General features: G+C 43.2%; 1 protein-coding gene across 3 annotated transcripts in view; it reads right to left on the bottom strand.

Annotated features, from left to right (window-relative positions):
• The window catches only part of TRPC4AP (transient receptor potential cation channel subfamily C member 4 associated protein), a 73,809-nt gene extending 55,026 nt beyond the window's left edge, over positions 1 to 18,783 (bottom strand). For 2 of the 3 annotated variants that reach the window (XM_007522655.3, XM_060188749.1), the window contains exons 1-3: positions 18,556 to 18,783; positions 8,419 to 8,547; positions 5,841 to 5,957 (exon numbers count right to left, since the gene is read on the bottom strand). In XM_007522655.3, the coding sequence (XP_007522717.1) occupies positions 5,841 to 5,957; positions 8,419 to 8,547; positions 18,556 to 18,723 (414 nt within the window). In that variant the 5' untranslated portion in view covers positions 18,724 to 18,783. The remainder of the gene's footprint in view (positions 1 to 5,840; positions 5,958 to 8,418; positions 8,548 to 18,555) is intronic. The other variant, XM_007522654.3, reaches the window with a different exon arrangement.
• Between the last annotated feature and the right edge of the window lie 1,814 nt (positions 18,784 to 20,597).

Below are 20,597 nucleotides of genomic sequence, written 5' to 3' on the forward strand. Positions count from 1 at the left end.
TCCCAGGTTCAATCCACCACACCACACACCACATGCCAGAGCTAATCAGTGCTCTGGTAAAAAACAAAGAAACAAACAAAAAAATAAAGATAAAAAATGGTTTGAAAAATAAATAAGTAAAATGAAATCATCTTGAATTTTGGCAGGAATTGCATTAATTCTGAATGGCAATCTAAGTATTACCATCTTAACAATATTAATCATGTGGATCTATCAACTAGTGTCTTTTTGGTGTGTTTCTGTTCTTTAGTTTGTCTTTAATTTCTTTTTTTTTTTAATAGGATTTCATTTATTTATGAGAAAGAGAGGAGAGAGAGAGAGAGAGAAAGAATCAGACATCACTCTGGTACATGTGCTGCCAGGGATTGAACTCAGGACCCCATGCTTGAGAGTCCACTGCTTTATCCACTGCACCACCTCCCAGACCACGTGCGCTTAACCTGCTGCGCTACTGTCCGACTCCCCTATCTTTTATTTTGTAGCCTTCTTGAAGAATTACAGTAAGGTGGTCTGGGAGGTGGCACAGTGGATAAGAGCATCGGACTCTCAAGCATGAGGTCCTGAGTTCAATCCCCGGCAGCACATGTACCAGAGTGATGTCTGGCTTTTTCTCTCTCCTCCTATGTTTCTCATTAATAAATAAATTATATTTATTTATTTATTTATTTATTTACAGTAGGGTAGGGCTAGATAGCATAATGGTTATGCAAACAGACTCTCATGTCTGAGGCTTCAAAGTCCCAGGTTCAATCCCCAGCACCACCATAAGCCAGAGCTGAGCAGTGCAAAAAAAAAAAAAGAAAAAAAAGAAAAAGGAATTACACTATCTCAATGGGCTGTCAGAAAAGTCATGAAGTATTTTTTATGTTTTTCTGTGCAAAAAATGTGTCATGGCTTTTCCAACAACCCAATATGATTAACTTTAATACTATTATTTATGTTGCATAAAATTCAACCAAATAGATGGGATAACCATTACCTTCTCCTGATGGATTCCTTTAATCTTTATACATGTTACACTAATAATATGGCAAAATGAGTAATGATATTTAAGGTCTTAATATACCACACAAATGTTTTTCAAAAAAGATGCCCTATTTTTCAGTCATTCAAGAATGATGTAAAATGCTCATTCTATGGACTATTTAAAACAATTTCACTTCAAATGGAAGGTGAACTATGACAATAAATTTTTAAGTCTTTGAATGTCAAGCCATGGTCCACTAGTATATATTTTTAAAATTTTCCCTTTATTGGAGGGATTAGTGGCTGACAGTTGACAGTAAAATACAGTAGTTTGTACATGTATAACATTTCTCAGTTTTCCATATAACAATGCAACCCCCTCTAGGTCTGCCTCTGACATCATGTTCCAGGATCTGAACCCTCCCCCAACCCCAGTCTTTTCGTTTGGTGCAGTACACCAACCCCACCAGTATATTTTATTTTGTTTATACCTACTGAAAAGCTGGGTGAATTCAGTTTCCCACATCACCTTTTTTTATTATTATCTTTATTTATTGGATAGAAACAGCCAGAAATCGAGAGGGAAGGGGGAGATACAGAGACACAGAGACACCTGCAGCACTATTTCACCAATTGCAAAGCTTTCCCCCTGCAGGTAGGGATCAGGTACGGTCTCGAACACAGGTCATTGCACATTGAAACGTGTGCTCAACCAGGTGTGCCACCACCCGACCCCTATTCCCACATCTCTCAAGACAACATTATTCTATAAAGTATCTACAGAAGTCTTTTCTCCAGAGAGGCAGGTACATTCTTCTTCAGTCTGTCATGGTCTTTACAATCACTTGATTTACAGAGAAACTCTTAGTATGGGCATGCTGTACTCCAATCTAACCCTGTAGACATTATGGCTTCACAAACTCTGGAGGAACTTTCCACTATCATGTTAGTAGTTTGCTCAAGCTGAGGAGCAGTCTAGCCACAAGTGTGGCTGATCAATCCAATATAGCTAAGCTCTAAGCTGCATACTAAAGAGAGGGGTTATTTGCTAGGAATTGGCATATGAAAAAATTACCAGTTGTTTTCGAAAATACCTTTGGGAGCAAGAAAGGAAAGAAATTCAGCAAGAATACATGTATACAACTAAGGACCAGAATGCCCCAAAAACTGTATTTGTGAGCAGACTAAGATTCCTGTCAAAGGTAACTTACTCAAAGCAGAAAAGACAGTGGCTCATAAAAATCAAAAACTGGGGGGCAGGCAGTGGCACACCTGGTTAAGCACACACACTACAGGATCCAGGTTTGAGCCTCTGGTCCCCACCTGCAGGGGGAAAGCTTCACGAGTGGTGAAGCAGGGTTGCAGGTCCCCCCTTCCATCTCTCTCTATCCAATAATAATAATAATAATAAATGATATAAGTCAAAAGTTGTTGTCCCCAAGATGGTGCAAATCCCTGCTACAGAAAGTTAAGATTTTCACTGCTAATACACATCAGGCTAGAGAGAGAGAAAGAGGAAGAGAGAGAGTTATTTTTCCCCTCTCATAAGAACACTTGGTTGTTTCTGGTAAGAATTATAAACTCTTCAAGGGTCAGGCAGTAGTGCAGCGGGTTAAGCACACGTGACACAAAGTGCAAGGACTAGCGTAAGGATCCCGGTTCGAGCCCCCTGCTCCCCACCTGCAGGGGAGTCGCTTCACAGGCTGTGAAGCAGGTCTGCAAGTGTCTATCTTTCTCTCCCCCTCTCTGTCTTCCCCTCCTCTCTCCATTTCTCTCTGTCCTATCCAACAATGAACAACATCATCAACAACAACAACAATAACCACAACAAGGCTATAACAACAAGGGCAACAAAAGGGGGAAAAATGGCCTCCAGGAGCGGTGGATTCATGGTGCAGGCACCGAGCCCCAGCAATAACCCTGGAGGCAAAAAAAAAAAAAAAGAATTATAAACTCTTTAACTAGTGACTCTGAAGTAAAGATGGTCCCTTTAGCTCACCAATAAGCAAATGCCACAGAGCCTGGGGCAGCTGAGGAGTGGCAATGCTGTGTATAAATTAAGGAATAGCAGCCTGGGAGGAGGTAGAATGCATAAAATGTTGGACTTTCAAGTGTGAGGTCCGGAGTTCAATTCCTGGCATCACATGTGCCAAGGTGGTGCTCTTGCTCTCTCATTTCACTTTCCTTCATAAACAAATCTTTAAAAAGAAACACACACATACACTCACATCAGTGAAGTAGCTCAGACAGCGTGTTGCTTTGACATGTGTGTGACCCAGGTTTGAGCCCAGCACCCACTATACTGAAGGATGCTTTGGTGCCGTGGTCTCTCCTCTACTCTCTTCTCTCTCTTTGTCTCTGATGGCATTAGAAGACAAATACCGAATGATCTCACTTATATGTGGAATTTAAGAAATAAGGACAGGGTGGGGTAGACAGCATAATGGTTACATGAATAGACTCTAATGCCTGAGGTGCTAACATCCCAGGTTCAATCCCCCATACCACCATAAACCAGAGCTGAACAGGAATCTGGTAAAATAAAAAATAAAATAAGAAAAAAAAAAAAAAAGCAAAACTTGGACTGGATGTGGTGCACTGTGCCAAAGCAAAGGATTTTGGGGAAGGAAAGATAAAGGTAGAGGAAACCTTGAGGTCCTGTTGCATGATGGATACAGAAATTAGAAATTATACCCAGTACTGCACTTTAAACCATTAATCCCCTCCAAAAAGAATACATCTTTAGAGTATAGGATAAAATGAGAAACATTTTTATTATTTTTATTTTGCCTCCAGGGTTATCGTTGGGGCTCAGTGCCTGCACTACGAATCCACTGCTTCTGCAACCATTTTTTTGATTTTTTGGATAGGACAGAGAGAAACTGAGAGGGGAGAGGTGATGGAGAAGGAGAAAGATAGACACCTGCACACCTACTTCACTGCTTGTGAGGCAACCTCCCCGCAGGTGGGGAGCTGGAGGCTCGAACTGGGATCCTTGTACAGGTCCTTCACCTTGTGCTATGTGTGCTTAACCTGCTGTGTTACCACCCTGCCCCCTTGGCTGACTTTTAATTTGAGTCTTTACCTCTGTATAGTTCATCAACAGACTTTCATGAGCACTGTAGGCACTGTTTTTTTTTCTTTTTAGTTTTTTTTTTTTTTTTAGTTTTTTTTTATTATCTTTATTTATTGGATAGACACAGCCAGATATTGAGATGGAAAGGGGGGACAAAGAGGGAGAGAGACAGAGAGAGACCTGCAACAGTGTTTCACCACTCACAAAGCTTTCCCCCTGAAGGTGAGGATTGGGGGTTTAACCTGGGTCCTCGTGCACTGTAACAATTAGATGTGCCACCACCCGGCCCCTTCACTGTTTTTTTGTTTGTTTTAAGAAACTTGAAAATATTTATTTTATTTTAATGAGATACACAAAGAGAAAGTCACAGAAAAACCAGAGCACTGTTCAGCTTTGGTGTATGGTGGTGCTAGGTATTGAACCTGGGAACTCAAGAGCCTCAGGCATGACAAAGTCTTTTGCAAAACCATTATGCTATCTCTCCAGGCTTTACTGTACACTTTAAGAGGGCCAACTATATGAAATGTAAACTATCTCAATAAAGCTGTTAAACAATGAAGAGACACCATGCTTCCTCATACTTACTTACTACATAATGAAAATACTTAAAAACTTAAAACAGGGGAGTCGGGTGGTAGCGCAGTGGGTTAAGTGCACGTGGCGCAAAGCGCAATGACCAGCGTAAGGATCCCGGTTAGAGCCCCCGGCACCCCAGCTGCAGGGGAGTCGCTTCACGGGCGGTGAAGCAGGTCTGCAGGTGTCTGTCTTTCTCTCCCCCTCTGTCTTCCCCTCCTCTCTCCATTTCTTTCTGTCCTATCCAACAAAGACGACACCAATAACAACAACAATAACTACAACAATAAACCAATAACAAGGGCAGCAAAAGGGAATAAATAAATATTAAAAAAAAAAATTAAAAAAAAACTTAAAACAGACTATTTGGTGAAAGAAGTTACTAAGTGATGGTAATGTTCTACTTTGTGTTTTAAATGGCAGTGACAAAGGTCAATTTATCCTCTGGTTATATGGATATAGTTATTTTGTATCCAAGTTACATTTTTAATAACAAAATCCATAAAACAAACAAGTGGGTGTGGATAAACAGACATTCTAAACATTTTGTTACTGATAAAAACCTCAAGTATATCAATAAGTTTATAGTCAATAAGAGACACATATGCTTTGATCTGAAAAGGATAAACTCATACGTACACAAAAGGACAAAAACTTTTTATGCAACCTGGCTTATAACAGCAAAGATGTGAGAAAATTCTAAACGCTCATCAACTGGGGCCTGAGTAAATCAACTATGGTATAATTATATTATTCTACATATAGCTACAGAATTACATGGGAAGAGCAAAGTAAGGAGCAGTGTACTTTTATATAGGTATGTCACTTCTAGGTGGGAAGACACACCTTTCATTTTGTGTCATGTTCCCTTCTCAGGATGGTAAAGCACAAGTCTTACTGTCCAACACTGTGTGAGGCCCTGTGTTCACACTCCTGCATGACATAAATTTAAGTAAAGAGTAAAAGCTAAAGATTACAATTCCGACTTGCTTTCCCTAAAATCTGAAGTGTTTTCTGGCACAAGAGTTAAATTCTTGGGTGGGGGTAGATAGCGTAATGGTTATTATGCACACAGACTCTCATGCCTGAGTCTCTACAAGTCCCAAGTTCAATCCCCTGCACCATCATAGTCAGAGCTGAGTAGTGCTCTGGTAAAAAAAAGTTAAATTCACAAGTCATTTAGTAGAAGCAGTAATTATAGTAACAGTAATAAATAACTACTTACATCAACACCACCAAACAAGTCGAAAATATATGTATTTGGATAAGTGGCTTCTTGGATAGGTTTCCTCTCCTCAGTAACAAATGCCATAGCCTCCATGGAGAGAAGGGGAGAAATTTCCTAGTTTAAAAAATGAATACAGAGAGGCAATCAGTTTTAATACACAACATAAACCAGACAGCAAAATACCTATCTGACAGTCGTGTGAATCTCCCTAAGAACAAAGACAGCCTCCCATAGTCAGACTTCCTGGCATTCAGATTACTGCAGAACATTCTCCCACACTGAATTGGGATCAGTGTGATTTGCTTCAACCTCAGAACATGATAGGAATGATATTTATGCTCTTTCTGGCCCAAGTCTTAATAATGGCAGAGATAGCTTTTGCTGTCTTAGAACTCAATCACCATGTGAGAAATATGACAGAGATAGAGACTATGATGATGAGAACTTAGGACCTGATTATCTTTAAATGATGTCTAGCTGACAGACAGCAACTACCTAGCAGGCATGTAAGTGAAGTCATTTTCACTTTTCTGATGTCTTAAGATCCCACCCAACACTATACAAAACTAAAGAATCACTACATCAGCTAAATTACCAGGCACACTTCTAAAAAGCAGAATGAGGAACAAAGGGAAAGGGTGAAAGAGAGAAATGGTGGCTACTATTGCAAGTTACTAAGTTTGGGGGTAGCTGATTCTTTTATTATTATTTTATTATCTTTATTTGTTGGACAGAGATAGCCAGAAAGAGGGAAAGGGGAAGATGGGGGGTGGGGCAGGGAACCTGCAGCCCTGCTTCACTGCTCGCAAATCTTTCTAGGGATGGCTGATTCTATAGCAACAGATAACCCAAATACTGTTTAAATGTCACTTCCTTCTAAAGTCTTTCCCCAATTCCTCTCAGCCTGATACACCTCTGAATACGCCAATCTGTAACGCATTTGTGGTATTTAGTACTTTTAACTCTTTACAACCTATGTTACTTTATCCCTACACTAGATACAGAGTAGTGGTTCTCTAGTAGGGAGGGCAAAGGAGGCCAAAAAAAAAAAAGTCATTTGCTCATATAGAAGAGAATAGAAAAAAAATCTTAAGAGAAAATCTGTTATAGGGGATGGGGCGGTAGCACAACAGGTTAAGCACACGTGGTGCAAAGTGCAAGGACCGGAGAAAGGATCCCAGCTCAAGACCCCGGCTCCCCACTTGCAGGGGAGTTGCTTCACAGGTGGTGAAGCAGGTCTGCAGGTGTCTATCTTTCTCTCCCCATGTCTTCCTCTCCTCTCTCCATTTCTTTCTGTCCTATCTAACAATAATGACATCAATAACAACAACAATAAAAACTACAACAACAACAATAAAAAAAAAAAAGGGCAGCAAAAGGGAAAATAATTATTTAAAAAAAAAAACTTGCAATAGGGGGCCGGGCGACCGTGCAGCAGGTTAAGCGCACATGGCATGAAGCACAAGGACCGGAGTAAGGATCTTGGTTTGAACCCCTGGCTCCCCACCTGCGGGGGTGGGGGGGTGTCCACTTCACAAGGTCTGTCTTTCTCTCCCCCTCTTAGTCTCCCCTCCTCTCTTGATTTCTCTCTGTCCTCCAACAACAACAGTGGCAATAGCAACAACAACAACAATAAACAACAAGGGCAACACAATGGAAAAAAATAGCCTCCAGGAGCAGTGGATTCGTAGTGCAGGCATCAAGCCCCAGCGATAACCCTGGAGGTTATTTTTTTGGAGGCAAAAAAAAAAAAGAGTCAGGGTGGCCGGATAGTCGCACAGCAGGTTAAGTGCATGTGGGGCAAAGCGCAAGGACTGGCATAAGGGTCTCAGTTCAAACCCTGGCTTCCCCACCTGTAAGGAGGTTGCCTTACGAGCAGCGAAGCAGGTCTGCAGGTGTCTATCTTTCTCTCCCCGTCTTCCCCTCCTTTCTTGATTTCTCTCTGTCCTATCCAAGAATAACGACAGCAATAACAAAAAGAACGATAAGCAACAAGAAAACAAAAGGGGGGAAAAAAGTGGCCTCCAGGAGCAGTGGATTCATAGTGCAGGCACTGAGCCCCAGCAATAACCCTGGAGGCAAAAAAAAAAAAAAAAGAAAGTTGCAATAATAATAAGAGTAATTGTTACTTATTTAATGCTTAATATGTATGGGCCTGGTATGAGTACTTAGTTACATACCAGGCATGTTTTTTTTTATATTTATTCATTTATTTATTCCCTTTTGTTGCCCTTGTTTTTTTTTCTATTGTTGTAGTTATTATTGTTGTTGTTGGATAGGACAGAGAGAAATGTACAGAGGAGGGGAAGACAGAGAGGGGGAGAGAAAGACAGACACCTGCAGACCTGCTTCACCACCTGTGAAGCGACTCCCCTGCAGGTGGGGAGCCAGGGGCTCGAACCAGGATCCTTATGCTGGTCCTTGTGCTTTGCGCCACCTGCGCTTAACCTGCTGTGCTACCGCCTGACTCCCAACAGGCATGGTTTTAAAAAGAAGACTGAAAGAGAATAAAAGACATAATCTTGTTTCACCTAGAGACCCTGAATATAATTCCTGCAGAGTCCCTAAGTGTTACCTTGAGGATCTTTTGGCACTCAGTGAAGTCACTGTGGAGGTGGCTGGTTGTATATAGCTTAAACAGCAGCTGAGGAATTCCACTCCATTTGGACTGTTTGTCCCTCTCCTTCAAAAAGGTCTCAGAGAACTGTGAATAAAAGAAAATGGACATTTTATTACTGAGAAAAGACTACTAGCATATATAGCAAACAAAAGCAGCTGCCTCCCAAACGCACCCAGGACAGGTAATTCAAAAGTCTCTTCCAGGGAGACGGGCGGTAGCGCGGCAGGTTAAACGCAGGTGGCACAAAACACAAGGACTGGCGTAAGGATCCAGGTTCAAGTCCCCAACTCTCCACCTACAAGGGAGTCGCTTCACAAGTGGTGAAGCAGGTCTGCAAGTGTCTTTCTTTCCCCGTCTTCCCCTCCTCTCTCCATTTCTCTCTGTCCTATCCAGCAACAATGTCAACAAGAATAACTACAACATTAAAAAAAATAATAACAAGGGCAACAAAAAGGGAATATTGAAAAAATTTTAAAAGTATCTTTCCAAGTCTCTTCCAGAAAGAAACCTTTAAAAGCTCTCCCACAGCCTCAAGCACAAACTCCAATTTCTTTTTTTTTAATATTTATTTATTCATGTTCCCTTTTTGTTGCCCTTTTAATTTTATTGTTGTAATTATTATTGTTGTTGTTGTCATTGTTGTTGGATAGAACAGAGAGAAATGGTGAGAGGAGGGGAAGACACAGAGGGATAGAGAAAGATAGATACCTGCAGACCTGCTTCACCACTTGTGAAGCGACTTCCAGGCATGTGGGGAGCCGAGGGCGTGAACCGGGATCCTTATGCTGGTCCTTGCACTTTGTGCCACATGCGCTTAACCGCTGTACTACTGCCTGACTCCCAAAACTCCAATTTCTTAATTTGTGATATAACATGCTGCATAGTCTATCACCTACTTCCCTTTCGAGCTTCATCCCCTTCCCAATGTCATGCTAGGGTCCAACTGTGCATGTTCTCTCTCAATGCTTCCCCTCTGCTTAAAATGTCTGGTTCCTGTCTTTCTTACCTGGAAAGCTCTTTCTACCTCAAAAGTAAGTTCCACAGAGAGAAAATTCCCTTGTTTGGCCTTTCTCTCCCCTTTCTCAGTAATTAGGGAGCTTATCTAGAATATGTCCCATTTCAGCATAACATAATTACTGGCTCATTAAGCACCCTCCAGTTTCATACTTGCAAGATTTAAAATAAGTTAGTTCCTATGAACTCTCTCTTAGGAAACCACTAAAGAATATGTTCCACCAAGAAAAAGGAAGGTACAATTTAGGAAATAAGAGGATTTAAATAAAACAATAGATAAGGGACCTGGTGGTGGTGCACCTGGTTGAGAGCACACATTACAATGCACAAGGGCCCAGGTTCAAGCCCCCAGTCCCCACCTGCAGAAGGGAAGCATCACAAGCACTGATACGATACTGCAGGTGTCTCTCCCCACCTCACAATCCCCCATCTCCCCTTTCCCTCTCAGTTCCTCTCTATCCAAAATAAATAAAAATATATGAGAGAGAGAGAGAGAGGGAGGGAGAGAGAGAGAGAGAGAGAAACAAAATGCATGGACTTTGGTGAAGTAAAATCCCAAGAAACAGCTGTATAACTGTCATAGTGACTACAAGACTAGTTTAAACTGGAGATTGTTCCCAAAAAGATTTAAAAGAAGGGATAGGAGCCTGAACATTTCAAATAATTTAAAAGTATACAAAAAACAAGGAAATTTTTATTTATTCTGGGTAGAGATAGAAATTGAGAGGGCAAGAAGTGGAAGATGGTGGGGGGAAGAGGGGAGAGGGGACCTGTAGCACTGCTTCCAAACTCATGAAGCTTCTCTCCTCTGCAGGTGGGGACTGGGGGCTTGAATTCGGGTACCTGAGCACTGTAAAGTGTGTACTCAGCCAGGTGTACCACCACTCAACCCCACAAGGCAAACTTCCATAGGATGTTGATTACTAGGGAAAGAAGCCAGACCCAAAAGGCTAAATATGGCAGGAGGTGGTAGAGTGGAAAAGAAAAAGGACTTACAGGTGTCAAGTACCAAGTTCATTCCTGGCACCACATCTGCCAGAGTGCCTGTGCTGGTTTTCTCATAAATAACTAAATCTTTGTCTAAAGGTCAAACATGGTATGATTCCATTTTTGTGACAATCTATAAAAGAGCATATTAGGACTGAAAACAGAGGTTGGGAAAGAGGATAAGTACAACCACAGTCCTCTATATCCTAACACTACTACAATCATGAGTTGCTTACTGGAGGGGATATGTTTTGAGAAATATGTGGTTATGTGACCATCACATAGGTTTTATTTTTTATAACTTTATTGGGGTTGTTAATAAATTACATCACAATAATTTCCCAGTTCTATGTAACAGGTGTCTGCTACATACTCTTGTCCCCCCCTCTCCATCAAGGACCCCATCCCCCCTACTGCATTCCCTCTTCAGCATCCCTTGCTTTAATGCTGTACACCGCCCTCACCAAGTTTCATACCGTGTTCTGTCTGTCTCCCAAGTTCCACCTACATATGGAGTCATCCAGTATTCACCTCTCTTCCTGGCCTATCCCACCTAAAACTTTTCCTTCTGCTTCCTGTGAAGGTAAGACAAAGATTAAGATTTTAGAGTTTCTGTTCTGATGTCCAGGTCTTTGACAGTTAACCTAGTATTTTGTTTGTCTGTTTGTTCATGTCAAGGCAACTTTCTCAAACAGAGAAGCAGTGGGAGAAATATCACAGCAACAAAACTTTCTCCAATGCAGCAAAGAAAATAGGGGTCAAAGAAGTGGTTTAGCAGTCGAACTGACCACTTGCGGACAGCTAAGTAGTGTGATGAAACACTACCCGGAATTATTGGCATGTGTTATATGTTTTTTTTTCTCTGAGTAGTTGTGGTTTAACAGCTTATAACAGTGATAATCTCTTATATCCCACTACCTAAACTGTCAACCTCTTTAATGACATTTAATTTTCACTGACTTATTTTTTGTCCTTATTGCTTTCTTTTTAAATAATTTCAAGTTGAATTCCATTAACAAATTTCTGTTCCTTGAGTCCTATGTATAAAATTTCTAATGCCTCAGGCTGGGAGTATGGATCAACCTGCCAACGCCCATGTTCAGCGGGGAAGCAATTACAGAAGCCAGACCTTCCACCTTCTGCATCCCACAATGACCTTGGGTCTATACTCCCAGAGGGTTAAAGAATAGGAAAGCTATCAGGGGAGGGGATGGGATACAGAGTTCTGGTGGTGGGAATTATGTGGAGTTGTACCCTTCTTATCCTATGGTTTTTGTCAGTGTTTCCTTTTTATAAATAAATAATAATAATAAATTTGTCTCAACAAGGGCAACAAAAGGGAATAAATTTAAAAAAATTTTCTAATGCCTCAAAACAATGTCTTGGCCCAACAGGTGGTACAGTGGATAAAGCGTTGGATCCTTAAGTAGGAGATCCAGTATTCATTCGACAACAGCACATATTCTCTTTTTCATTAATAAACAAATCTTTAAAAATATCTAACTGCAAATACATCTTCATCTTGAAATATAGTGATGAAGGTAGAATACCATGCTATTCAGATAACAAATGTTAACAAGTGAATACCTGTTTCAATAATTAGAAGTGAATTTTATGATCTGTAAATATAAAAATATCCTGTTAAAATTAACATAATTTCTTAACTAAAATAGCAATTTTGGGCTAGAGAGACAGCACAATGACTCTACAAAGAGCCTTTCATACCTGAGGAACCAAAGGTCCTAAGTTCAATCCCTAGCACCACTATAAGCCAAAGCTGAGCAGCATTCTGGTAAAAACATCCAGAAAAAAAAAGAAAAACTAGCACTTTTACGAAAATCTAAAATGATCTTCTTAATTTGTCAGAATTTATATCCTTATAAAAGTTTTTAGTATCAAATTACTTCTGACAGGTAAAGAAAGATTTTGTCATAAAACCCCATTATTCAGATACTGATGCTCAGAATAAAGCTATACCTATTAGAGTCATGGGAAGATAAGAAATTGTACCCATGTGTCAACAACCATTCTGTAAACCACTGTTTCCCCAATAAAATGATGAGGGTGGGAATAAAGAATAAACTTAGTACTTCATGCATGTGAATACCACTGAGAAGCCTACAAGGGCCTGGTGTTTTGTTTTGTTTTTCTTAAAGAGACAGAGGAGACACCACTGTACTGCTCTATCACCCATGGAGCTCCCATGGGACCAATCATGGTTCTCCCATGTGGTGCTGAAGCTGAAACTAGGTCCTCAGACATAGTAAAGGACATGCTCTAACTGGGTGACCTACCTCCCAGTCCCCAAAAATAATTTGAGGAAGGTCCATCTTATGGAAAATAAGAATTTAGTATACCAATAATCACAAAGAAAGCAATGTTGGCATCTGAGAACAGAGCAAGGTTGCTGTAACCTAGTTTATAACTACCAAACTGAATTCTGGGATAGTGGGTCACCATGGGTGGTAGGGTCACATCCTATGTGAGTTAACTCTGCCCTTAAGTCTAAGATTTGCCTAGTCTATTCCTTCCCTCTGCTTCTAATGATATTATATGCCCATGGTTATGGAATTTGGATTTGATTCTAAGTGCAGCGACTAACTGTAGGGTTGTAAACAATGAATTTTATTTTGTGCCATTGGGAGGAACATGCACAAACCAGAATTCACTGATCCTAGGCCAACTTTTTCACTGTTTATTTCAGACAGATAGGGAGAGATACCACAGCACTGCTCTGCTATTCATGTATCCTCCCCCAGTATCAATCAAGGATTAAATCTGAAGATATGCTCTCCTGGCCTGGTGAAGACCTAGCAGAAACAAAAAAAGGCACACTAAAACCCCAAGCAGGACAGACCATTCTAAATCATGTGGCAGCCCAGGAGATGGTGAAGTGATAAAGTTTGGGACCCTCAAGGATGAGTCCAGAGTTCAATCCTCAGTAACATATATGCCAGAATGATTCTCTGCTTCCCTCTTACTCACCTTCTCTGTTGTGTTAATAAGTAAATCTTAGGGGTTAGGTGGTGGCACACCTGGTTGAAAGCACACGTTACAGTGTGCAAGAATCCGGGCTCAAGCCCCTAGTCCCCACCTTCAGGGGGAAAGCTTTGCAAGTGGTGAAGCAAGGCTGCAGATGTGTGTTTCTCTTTTTTTTTCTCTCTCCCTATCACCCCCCTTCTTGTTGATTTTTGGCTTTCTCTATCCAATAAATAAATAAAGATAATTTTTTTAAATTAAAATAAATAAATAAATCTTAATAAACAAACTATGGCCACCCAATTCCATCAGGACCCTGAGAGAGAAGATAAATATAAATACTGATAAACAGTTATAAAAATAAAAGTCAACCCATATCTGTGACCTTGGGAGAACTACTGCAGTTTCCAATGAAGGGAATGGGGCCAAAGAACTCTGGTCTCAGAATGGTGTGAAATCATACCTGCTATCTTATGGTCTTGTAAATCAGTATTAAGTCACTAATAAAATTAATAAACTATGTGGCAGATTTTCTAACCAGGCTTTCTTTCTCCAGTCCCACTTGGGGATAATCAGATTTGGTGGAAGAGGAATCAGGAATTTTATCTTCAGCATATTAAAAGTTTGAGATGCCCACGGACAGCTAAGCAGAGATAATAAGGTATTTGAAGATACCCATCTGGCACTAAACAGAGAAATCAGGATGGAAATACAGATCCATTAGAGCAGTGTTAAAAAAAAAAGAAAAAGAAAAGAAAGAAAACCTGCTAATCTTTATGGAATGTTTACTCTGCTTTGAAGACCATTTTAAGAGACTTGCATGTATGTATGAACCTTTGCAGGCTTAGTCTCATGATTATCCCTATTTTACAAATAAACAAACTGAATCATAAAGCAATCAATTTTCTTGCTCAAAGTAACAAATGTATAAGGAAAGCATATTACCAAAGCTTCAGTTCTAATTTAGGTAATCTGACTCAGTTTCTGGGAGGAAAAAAGAAAAAAAAAAAAACAAGAGATAGGTGGTGATGTGCCTGGTTGAGCACACATGCTACAACGTGCAAGCAAGGACCCAGGTTCAAGAACTTGGTCTCCATCTGCAGAGGGGAGGCTTCATGAGCAGTAAAGCAGTGCTGCAGATGTCTCTCTCCCCCTCTCAATCTCCTTCTCCCTTCTCAATTTCTCTGTCTCTAGCTAATAAACAATTAAAAAAAAAAACTTAAAAGAAAATTTTATCTGATCTTTCCCAGTATATAACACATGGTAACAGGCATACTCAGTGTTATTCAAATACCTGAGGAAATAATTTATTCTGTAATGGAGAGAGTAATGGTAAGATTACAACAAAATTAACAGGAAAGAATACATTTGGAAAATGAAAACCCTCAGGTTAGCCTCACAAAAGTGTTTCCATTTCAACCTCTGGAGGGGTTCCTACACCTATATTCAACTAATTACACCACAACATCTAGACTAAATCACACTCAAGAAAACTTGAAATGGAACTGGCGTATTGCACCAAAGTAAAAGACTCTGGGGTGGGGAGAATACAGGTCCATGAAGGATGATAAATGACATAGTGGGGGTTGTATTGTTAAATGGGAAACTGGGGAATGTTATGCATGTACAAACTATTGTATTTACTGTTGAATGTAAAGCATTAATTCCCCAATAAAGAAAGAAAAAAAAAAAAGGAAACTTGAGGGCGCATAATGGTTATGCAAGCAGACTGTCATGCCTGAGGCTCCGAAGTCACAGGTTCAATCCCCTGCACCACCATAAACCAGAGCTGATCAGTGCTCTGGTAAAAAAAGAAAACTTGAGATAGCATAATGGTATGCAAAAGACTGATGCTGGAGGCTCTGAGGGTCTAGGTCCAACCCCTACATTACTAGAAACCAGAGCTGAGAAGTGCTCTGGTAAAAATAATAATAATAATAATAGCAGTAACCCAGCAATCATCTTTCTTCCCTTTATTCCCTGCCCCTTCACTGCTCCAAGATGATAGCGTGAGGGAAAGAAGAAATCAATATGATTTCTTCCAATATGATGAGCCAGACTCAAACCCGGATCACATGCATAGCAAAGTAAGTGTACTATCCAGGTGAGTTATTTTGCTAGCCCACTCCAGCAGTCTTCTATCAGCTGAGCAACTTCAGTCTCCTCCCATGCAAAAGCATATAGTACTGAAACAAATACAGTATTCTAAACTGCCTCACTGTGTTAAAAATAGTGTGCTTCTCGGGCGAGGGAGACAGAATAATGGTTACGCAAAGAGATTCTCAGGCCTGAGGCTTCAAAGTTGTCCCATGTTCAATTCTCCACACCACCATAAGCAGTACTCTGGTGGGGAAAAACAAGTGGTTGGAGGGGCCAGGTGGTGGCACACTGGGTTGAGCACACAAATTACAGTGCGCAAGGTCCTAGGTTTAAGCCCCTAGTCCCCACTTGCAGGTGGGAAGTTTCACAAGTGGAGAAGCAGGGATGCAGGTCTCTCTGTCTCTCTCCCCTTCCCTCTTGATTTCTGGCTGTCTCTATTCAATAAATATAAATATAATAATAATAATAGTGGTCTGGTCTGGGAGGTGGCAGTGGAATAAAGCATTGGACTCTCAAGCATGAGGTCCTGAGTTCAATCCCCGGCAGCACATGTACCAGAGTAATTTCTGGTTCTTTTTTTTTTTCTTTCTGCTCTGTCTCATAAATAACATAACATAATGGTTATGCAAAAAGACTGTCATGCCTGAGGCTCCAAAGTTCCAGGTTCAATCCCCCACACCACCAGAAGCCAGAGCTGAGCAGTGTACTGGTTTTTTTTAAAAAAAAAAAAGTATTTATATACATATTATCACCATCCTCACCACTTTTACTAGTTCTTTGTGGATCCTTTAAAAGGTTTCTTATGGGCTTTGGGAGATGGCCCAGTGGATAAAACATTGGACTCTCTGCTCAACAATTTGTTTGGCTTTGTATGTTAACTCTCTTTTCAGTCACCAGGTTCCAGATCCCATCAAGATGCCGGCCAGGCTTCCCTGGACTGCAGACCCCACCAATGTGCCCTGGAGCTCCGCTTCCCCAGAGACCCACCCTACTAGGGAAAGAGAGAGGCAGGCTGGGAGTACTGACTGACCAGTCAACGCCCATGTTCAGCGGGGAAGCAATTACAGAAGCCAAACCTTCCACCTTCTGCAACCCACAACGACCCTGGGTCCATGCTCCCAGAGGGATAGAGAATGGGAAAGCTATCAGGCAAGGGGGTAGGATATGGAGATTGGGTGGTGGGAATTGTGTGGAGTTGTACCCTTCCTACCCTATGGATTTGTTAATTTATCCTTTCTTAAATAAAAGATAAATAAATAAATAAATAAAACATTGGACTCTCAAACATGAGGTCCTGAGTTCAATCCCCAGCAGCATACATACCAGAGTGGTATCTGGTTCTTCTTTTGCCTCTGTCCTATCTTTCTCATTAATAAAGAAAATAACATATTTTTTTAAAATAAATAAATTAAAGGTTCCTTACGTGAAAGCTGTCTATAAGTTAATGTTCTATTATGGGTATGTTTCCAAATAAATCCTGGGAATATAGAGGAGGAAGGAATGATGTGAGGAGCTGAGGTTTTATTCATTCTAATGTACCCTAAAATGGTGGCCGTCTCTCATTAAAATAAAAATCAGGGGGTCGGGCGGTGGCAGTGGGTTAAGCGCACGTGGCGCAAAGCGTAGGGACCGGCGTAAGGATCCCGGTTCGAGCCTCCGGCTCCCCACCTGCAGGGGAGTCGCTTCACAGGCAGTGAAGCAGGTCTTCAGGTGTCTTTCTCTCCCCCTCTCTGTCTTCCCCTCCTCTCTCCATTTCTCTCTGTCCTATCCAACAACAAAGCAACGTCAACAATGGCAATAATAACCGCAATGAGGCTGCAACAACTAGAGCAACAAAAAGGGGGGAAAATGGCCTCCAGGAGCAGTGGATTCATCACCGAGCCCAGCAATAACCCTGGAGGGAAATAAATAAATAAATAAAATAAACAAAAATAAAAACCATACTGGTCACATAGTAGATGCCTATTTTATTATTGGATAGAGACAGAGAGAAATGAGAGGGGAGGGGGAGACAGACAAGACACCTGCAGCCCTGCTTCTCCACTCGTGAAGCTCCCCCCACCCCCACCTCAGGCGGAGGGAGACCAGGGGGTTGAACCCGGGTCCTCGCGCAGGGATGTGTGCACTTAACCAGGTGCGTCACCACCACCTGGGCCCAGAAGATGCCATTTACAGAACAGATGTGCAGAACAGCATCAACGTTAACCGGTTACCTTCTGCCCTCCCTACACACCAGATATGCATTCAGCGTTTTTACAGAACTGTCTCCTCTGATCCTGGGTCACTAATTCTCCCCATGTGCACATGCGGAAACCGGGGCATTCACCCCAAGACGTGAGAGCAGGCGCTTGAACGCAGGGCTGCCTTCCAGAACCCTCGCTCTGGGCGTGACGTTCTAGGGGGTCCACCAGACGCCGCCCGGCCCTGTCTGCAGCGCAGCCCGGGGGGGGGGGGGGCGCGGGCGAGAGAAAGGGGGGCGACAGCCGCGAGACACGCGACCTCTGACTTCAGAAAGTAACGTGGACGAGAAGGAATGGTGCGCCGCCCGAGTAACAATGCAGCCGGGCTGCGAGAGGGGCCAGGGCCGGGGGTGGGCAGAGCGAGACTCGCAGGGCGTCGCGGAAGAGGCCTCCGGGGAGGTGACGTCGGTGACAGGCGCGGGGAGCGTCTGCAGGGCTGCGGGGCTGACCCGCCGCCCCATTCACGGGGCACCGAAACTCGAGGCCCCTGGAGGTTCAAGTGAAAGGCGCCCGCGGTGCCCCCGGGCGTGCAGACGTGGCGCGGGGCTGGCAGGACCTGGGAGCTGGGCCCGGGGCTGGGACGCGCCATCAGAGCCCCGCAGCCCGGCTCGCCGGCGGCTGACAGCGTCCCCGCAGCGCACAGGGCGGCCCCGCGGCCAGAGGGGCGTCGGGCCCGTCGCGCGGCCGCCCGGACCGGCCTCTCCCGGCCCTCCCCCCGCCAGCTCCCTCCCGCCGGCCCGCCGCGCCCCGCCCCTCCGGGCCGGCTCCGTACCTGCACCGCTCGGACCAGGCCGCGACCGGTCAGCTGGCCCTGCCGCAGCTGCAGCAGGATGTTCCCCGGCCGCGGTCGGCCGCCCCATCCGCCCCAAGCCGCCGCTGTGGCCGCCGCCCGTCGCCCTCGGCGGGGTCCAGACCCAGCCACCGCCGGCGCCGCCGCCATGTCTCCTTGTCGGACAAACAGGAAGCAAACGGCCCCGGGGCCGCGGAGATTTCTACGGGGCGGCGGAGGGGTCGGCGCAGCGCCCCCAGAGGGTGGACGGCGGAGGTGCAAGCCACGTAGCGGGAGCCGTGCGCGCCACGGGGGCTACTGGGAAATGTAGTGTTGCCCTCAGGCGGGGCAGGTGAGGGAGGGTGGCGTGTGATTTCTCCTCGCCACTGGTTTTTCCCGGTCCGGGGAACCTGCTTTTCATTTCTTGTCTTTGCGCTTTTACCAGAGCACTGCTCAGCTCTGGTTTATGACGGTGTGGGGGACTGAACCTGGGGCCGTGGAGCCGCAACCATTAAGAGTCTGTCTTGCTTCCCTGGATTGAAGACCCCACCAATGTGTCCTGGAGCTCAGCTTCCCCAGAGACCCACCCTACTAGGGAAAGAGAGAGGCAGACTGGGAGTATGGACTGACCAGTCAACGCCCATGTTCAGCGGGGAAGCAATTACAGAAGCCAGACCTTCTACCTTCTGCAACCCACAATGACCCTGGGTCCATGCTCCCTGAGGGATAGAGAATGGGAAAGCTATCGGGGTAGGGGGTGGGATATGGAGATTGGGCGGTGGGAATTGTGTGGGGTTGTACCCCTCCTACCCTATGGTTTTGTTAATTAATCCTTTCTTAAATAAAAAAAATAAAAAAAAAAGAGTCTGTCTTGCATAAACACGCTAGCTTCCCCCAGCTGGGATCTGGGTTTCTGAGAGCTCCCTTCTCTCTCCACTGGGTCCAAGTCAAGTCCCTGCGAGTGCGTCCTCTCTTTTCTTGCCTGCGGTGGGGAAGTTAAAACCCATAGGCCAGGAAGTGATTCTTGGCTCCAGACCAGGAAATCAGGCCACCAGCTCTGATTCCTGCCTGCCTTTCTGCTCCACTCCCTGCACTTCCGTGTCCTCATTCAATCAATAGTTTCTGGGAGCCTATTCAGCCAAGAAATAGTTCCTAGGGGTGTGCTCTGCGCCCAGTATAGAACGGGCCACTGGTAAAACAACAGAGGAACTATAGGACCCCATGTTGGAATGCAAGCTCAAGGGAAAATATCTCACACACTTTGCACATGTTCAAAAAAAAAAGCTAACTAAGATGTGTAGCTGAGTCCCTTGTGAAGTTAACTAAAATAATGGAACATATTCCCTGACAGACAAAAACTTGTCCTTATTTATCCCTCCAGACAGTATGTTTTCTACTCAGAACCCACAATGTCCGTTCAGCAAACTTCTGTGACAGGTTCTCAGGTTGTCTCCTCCCTTTATCCCCTCCTGGGTGCAGTCTTGTGTAATAAATGAAAGAGAAGTGCTGGGTGTGATGCAATACAGAATGGGAGCAGGCCAGGGTAGATAGCATAATGTTTATGCAAAGAGACTCTCACATCTGAGGCTCCAAAGTACTAGGTTCAACCGCTGGCACCACTATAAACCAGAGCTGAGCAGTGCTCTGGGGGGAAGAGAAAGAAAGAAAGAAAAGAAAAGAAAAGAAAAGAAAAGAAAAGAAAAGAAAAGAAAAGAAAAGAAAAGAGAAAGAAAGAAACTAGAGATTGTGACTAAAGGGATTGCAATGTATCTCTCAAACCAAAACACACACGAAGAAAGGAAGAGAGAAAGAGAAAAACTCAACCCTGTAGAGACTGTCAAAAATTGCCAATTTGGACTATATTTCACCAAGTGCGCTTAACCCTCTGTGCTACCGCCCAGCCCCCATGGGCCATATTTCATATATATATATATATATATATATATATATATATGTCAAAGTTAAAATAGTTCTAAACCTGTATGTGGTGATGAACATGCAATATAAGTTTGCTTAATATCATTGGCTTGTACCAATATATTTGT

Source organism: Erinaceus europaeus, chromosome 1 (assembly GCF_950295315.1).
Source record: "Erinaceus europaeus chromosome 1, mEriEur2.1, whole genome shotgun sequence".
In the NCBI taxonomy this organism is placed as follows: domain Eukaryota; kingdom Metazoa; phylum Chordata; class Mammalia; order Eulipotyphla; family Erinaceidae; genus Erinaceus; species Erinaceus europaeus.